We start from the raw sequence: 5446 nt of genomic DNA, 5'->3' as shown, positions 1-5446 counted from the left end.
GGCACATGAAAATAATGCATAACAAGAAAAAACAAAAAGATTACTTAACTAAGACAATGTAGCCAACTAAGAAGCATCACCTTAATGCTCGGATTCTTTTCTTGAGACCTCCGGATGCAACCTGCAATGTTTCAAGATTGCGCAATTTCTTCTTTCGGATACGACCACCCAAGATGGTGTCCTTCATTTGACAACTTCGCACCTTTCCTTTCATTTCTTGTACCTCTGTTTTGTGTTGCAAAATGGTAACTTGATCTGTAGAATGTAAATGTGAAAGGTGAACAATCTCACATTGTTGAGCTTGGAGAATGCCCTTGTAAGTTTCAGCTTCTCTTGTAAGAGATTTACAATAACCCAGAAGGCCCTTTTCTCCATCACCAGCAAAGGTCAATAAGCTTGTAGGATTGACAAACAGTGGAGACGCATTAGTCATTGGATTCTTAGGGTAGAGAGAGCCTCTCGTCCAGATATCTATGTGTTTATCTCCCTGAGCTCTGAGCGTGTCTATGGAAGCGAGAGATATATGTGTGTTTGTTTTACTACGCTTAATCAATGGTTGGTACTCATTGTCCAAATCAATGTGAAGGTGATATTTGGCTCGTTTCTCGGTAACATTTGTGCCATTTGAGGAGTGCCCCATTAGTCAAATGTGCAGGTTTAATGGAAAGTGAATAGCGGCTGCGCCTTCGTCCCTCCATGTTAGCCTCATTCCCTCCATATTGACGAGGTTCATTCAATGCAACTGAAAAGAGGATTATCCCTCAATCACTACGAACGAATGTTCAGAAGAGTAAGGAATCTACTTAAAGTACACTTTTTGAACTTTTACTATGAAAAACCCAGCTCTATTATTTGCCATTTTTTCTAGAGAGAGAGTGCAAAAAATACATTTTCTTAGAAGGCCCTCCAAATGACCTCCGAAATTCCCTAATGTGTCAGGGAGAGACTCTCAGCAGGAGAGATCAGCTTGGCTTACGTGCCAACACAGGACAATCTTGCAGATCTTTTCACAAAGGCCTTGTCTCGTGAGAAGCTTGAAGCTTTCCGCAAAGCTTTGGGCTTACTCCCCTTTGTGGACTGATCATGTCCTCAGGGCATGGCACTTCCCTTTACTCATGTGCCAGCTCTCGTTCACCGCATCACTCCAGGGGGAATTTCTTACCATATACATGTGGTAGTGATGTGTGTGAACACACTAGGACCGCCGGGGTATTTTTTCCCTCTTTAGGAGGTTTTTTCCCCCGTGCATTGTATATACGCCCATCACTCTAGGGCTATCTATCTTTCCATTGCACACTAAGTAACACACTCTCTATTGTGTGCCTTGAGATTCCTTCGTCTTCTCCAAGCTGTGTGTGTTTCTCTGCAACCCTAATTCCAACACTATGCAAGTAATTTCTAGCAAGAGTGTACTTGCTCATAGCTACTTGGCAAAGGATTACAATTGTAAAATGGGGGACCTTGACCACAAGTTACCTAGTTAAGTTAGTAAAGAATTATATTTATGTAATGGGCAATCAGTAAACTGTCAGGTAGTGATCAGGATGCATTCAGGGAACTGATGGACTAATCAGAGTTCTGATTGATGTCTGAAACTTTAAAAGGCATGTTTTAAGGGATGCGACTTTTAGCTTGTAACTACTCTCATTTTTGGACGCCTTCTTGGGACGAAATGTTGTTCTGTAACACGGCAATGATGATGAAGATGAAGCAGGATGTTGGTTAATGCCCTGAATGTTTCCTGTGTGTTACCTGTAATTCTGTTTACATTCTGAATGAGTCTGAAAGCGTTTTGAACATTGTTATGGAGGTTATCTTCATGTTTCATGGATGTTGTGGGTGAAGAATGTAATTTCAATGCTTTTAGATAACCCCTATAACACTTGGCGATCCTGCAAAACCTTGCATTGAAGCATTGTATCCAAACAGTGTTTTTGCAAGAAGCGCCAGTTAAACCTTGTTCATGGTGCGCAAATGGGACGTTGAGGCATGTCAGAGAGCGAACACAGCGACTTGCTACATCAGTTTCGAAACTGGCGGACGTCAGAGGAGGAACAGGAGGAGTACAACAATGTATTGCTGCAGGAATATTACAGGAAACTGTCGACAGAATTGCAACAGGTTAATCGTTTGAAAGTTCAGCGTTATCTTGAGTTTCTGGTACCTTTTGGAGGCTGCAGAATTCCATTACGCTGGAGTTATTTAGACCCACAGTTGGTGAAAGAATATCATGAGATTCGAGAGAAGATTGTTATTAGGCGACTGAAAAAGTGTTAAGAAGCAATTGATGGATGACTAGTAAAGAAAGTAGTCCAACGCCCCCAGAATATTCGTATTGGACACGTTCACAAAGACAAAATACTCAGGCCAGGGAAGTCGCTGAAGAAGAAGACACAGGTGAAGATCAGTAGGAGGAGGAAATACCCACCCCTGACAGCCTGGTTAGTACACCTTCAGGAGGCACCGAGGACCTTGATGAAATTCCAGAGGAGGTCTCTGATTTAGCACCTTTACATCAATTTTTTGGGGCATTGGCTTTCAATCAAGCACTACGACCGAGAAGGCAATTAATCCCCGAAGGAGGAACTTTGTTACCATTTGATCCGTTGCGACGAATTAATCAACTACAAGTACCAACACAGATCCCAATGGCTCAACCACCACAACACCCAAGAATTGGGGCGGCTAAATTCAGCGGAAAATCCAAGCAGGATGCTGACAGCCATGTTGGACAGTTTGAGCAGAGATGGAGAGCAAGTGGGTATGAGGTACTTCACAATGATGATACCAAAAAAGAGCATTTTGTTGCTACCCTTGAAGGGAAGGCCATGACGTGGTTTATGTAGTATGGAATCAATGCATTTGCGGATTATGAAAATCTGCAGAACAGATTCCTGACACAATTCAGAACCGAGAAGACACCTAAAGATGTCCTGATTAAGATCAGAAAGATGAAGCAGAAAAAATTATTAGTGGAAGACTATGCTTAGAAATTCAGAAATCTAAACAATTGACTTCTTCCTGCTCAGAGACCATCTTGGGAATAGATGGGTGATTATTTCTGTCGTGGACTGAATTCTGAACTAAGGAGTTCGGTGGCAGGACAAGGAGTAATTGCAGCGGCAGCTGACTTTAATGAGTTGGTAGAAGCAGCTACTCGAGCAGAGCGGAGATACGGAAGTCTAGATAAGAAAAAAAGACATCCAAGAAGGATGATTCAGATTCAGACAGTGATCAAGAAGAGGATGAGACTGATGACTCCTCTGATGATGATGAGTCAGAATCAGAACAGGATTATGATGATGAGGACAATGATTGGTCAGATCCAAAGAAGAAAAAGAAGAAGAGTAAGAAAAAGAAGAAGAAGGACTCCAAGAAGGAGAAAGATAAAGCAAAGAAAAGAAAAGGAAAGGACAAAGTTGATGCTGAACAAGATGAAATTGATCGACAAATTTCTACCCAATTGAAAACTATGGGTTTGACAAAGTTGGGGATGCCAGAAAGGCCTTATTGTACAATTTGTCAGATATTTGGACATTCGGATGATAGGTGTTGGTATAACCCTAATTTTAGAGGACGGATACCCGAGCATGTGAAGCAAAAAATGCAAGCATCGACATTGAATGAAGTAGGCACAGGTGGCAATCAACCAAGGCCGGTTAATTTCAGGAACTGGAATAATAGAGGACAAAACCAAAGATTCAGAAACCAAGGCAGTTGGATGAATCAGGGAAATCAGAATTTTCAAGCAACTGATGCAAATTCCCCATGTACTTATTGTGGAGTTTCAGGGCATAGACAGGGTCCTGATTGCTCTTTGTGGTGCAAACATCGTACCGAAAGAGGTATTCCAATTATTCGATACCCCAATAAAGCGGAGCCTTCATAACAACCTCCTGGGTAGCTGAACGTAATGATTTTGGAGGAAATGGATGTGGGGACATCAAAGAAATGGATGAATGAAGCAATACCTGAACGGAGTTCTGATAGCAATCTGCAAGCAAAAATTCCACGGGAAGGTCAGGTATATGATGTTCATCATTTTCAATGTGATTGTACAAAGTGTTTGAATGCAAATAATACAGACCAAAAGGATAAAGCACCTGAGTCAATGGTGGTGACAAGATCAGGAGTAAAAGGAGAGACAACAAATCAGAGTGAGAAAGGAAAGGAAAAATACCCTATTAATTGGGGAGAACAGGATCAAGTAAGAAAAGGAGTGATGAAAGAAATTAAAAGGGTACAGCAAAAACAAGGCAGTCCCAAGGTCCAGAAGCAAGCGGACACGGTTCAGAAAACAGATGTGATTGGACAACATTCAGGTTCCTGTCAAGCTCCTGAACAAAGCCAATCTGTACCTTCAAAGGCGACGATTACTTTGATAGATGAATTCTTTGAAGCCTTAATGGATGCTCCAAATCAACTGAGTTTGAGGCAAATATTAAGCTTGGTTCCCAATTTTGCCCATCAGTTTATGCAAAGGCTAGCTCAAGAGTATGGATTCTCTGTGGAGCAGAAGAAAGCTTGGGGAGAAGAAGTTTTGAGTCAAGAGGCTGAAGTTATCTCTAATGAACCTCTGATGTGGATTATAAAGTGCCAGTGATTGGTGTGACTATGGAGCAATGTTTTATGTCTGGAGTACTTGTTGATGGAGGATGAGGAGTAAATGTGCTACCTGAAGCTACTTGCAAGCAACTTGGAATTGTGAAATGCAGATCAGCGGAGAATTCAGCCATTAGGAATTGTTCGAAATAAACGAATTGAGATAGGAGGTCTTCAATTCCCTATTAATTTTGTGGTGCTCAGGTTGGAGGCATCGACTCAAAGCTATCCTATGATTCTAGGACGACCTTGGCTAAGGGCGGCCAAAGTGAAGCAACATTAGGGAGTTGATAGCATTGTATTAAAGCAAGGAAAGAAGAAAGTTCGAATGAAGATAGTTGTTAGTGAAGTTTTACCACCTAATTGCAGACCGTTACATGCAGAGAGTATTAATATGGCAACTAAAGTGGAGGAAGATGAAGAGCAGGAGTTTTTGAGGATTAATGCATCAGTTATTCCAATCTTTGAGGTGGATGTGCAGCATATTGCAGAGCAGTATGTCAGGGATCCACAGGTTAAAATCAGAAAGAAATCAGATAGCAATCAGAAGGTGGATATTGCCCTAAAGCTGGAAGAGGAGCAAAAACAGGCAGAAATGAAAGCTGAAAAGGATTTTGAGCATTATTTGTCCCAAAGTTCAAGGGTAAAGCAAGATGATTTGGAAGACATGAATCTTGGTATAGAAATGGGTCCAAAAATAATCAGAGAGTGTGAATTTGGATCAAGAGTTCTGCAGTCAACTGCAAGTTTTATTGGCGGAATATAAGGATGTTTTTGCATGGCATTACAGTGATTTGAAGGGAGTGGATCCAGCATTTTGTGAGCATAAAATCAATCTCAAGGA

At 41.4% G+C, this 5446-nt stretch overlaps 2 protein-coding genes across 2 annotated transcripts; both read left to right on the top strand.

Moving 5' to 3' along the window:
• Positions 1–1989: 1989 nt before the first annotated feature.
• LOC147419261 (uncharacterized) lies at positions 1990–2277 on the top strand. Its single transcript, XM_086505346.1, has one exon. It carries the CDS (start codon positions 1990–1992, stop codon positions 2275–2277), a length of 288 nt encoding a protein of 95 aa, XP_086361472.1.
• Positions 2278–3928: 1651 nt separating this feature from the next.
• Positions 3929–4603, top strand: LOC147419260 (uncharacterized). The gene is made up of 2 exons (XM_086505791.1): positions 3929–4024; positions 4202–4603. The coding sequence occupies exons 1-2, from the start codon at positions 3929–3931 to the stop codon at positions 4601–4603; spliced, it is 498 nt and encodes a 165-aa protein (XP_086361917.1).
• Positions 4604–5446: the final 843 nt, after the last annotated feature.

Source organism: Adiantum capillus-veneris, chromosome 29 (assembly GCF_014529385.1).
Source record: "Adiantum capillus-veneris isolate H3 chromosome 29, ASM1452938v2, whole genome shotgun sequence".
In the NCBI taxonomy this organism is placed as follows: Eukaryota; Viridiplantae; Streptophyta; class Polypodiopsida; order Polypodiales; family Pteridaceae; genus Adiantum; species Adiantum capillus-veneris.
Note: the sequence above shows the minus strand (reverse complement) of the source record. Positions and strands in the feature narration are given on the sequence as shown.

Coding starts and splice junctions, on each gene's coding strand:
- LOC147419261 (XM_086505346.1), top strand. CDS start 1,990: ATGTCAGAGAGCGAACACAGCGACTTGCTACATCAGTTTCGAAACTGG.
- LOC147419260 (XM_086505791.1), top strand. CDS start 3,929: ATGGATGTGGGGACATCAAAGAAATGGATGAATGAAGCAATACCTGAA. Junction 4,025..4,201: donor AAATTCCACGGGAAGGTCAG/GTATATGATGTT, acceptor TGGGGAGAACAG/GATCAAGTAAGAAAAGGAGT.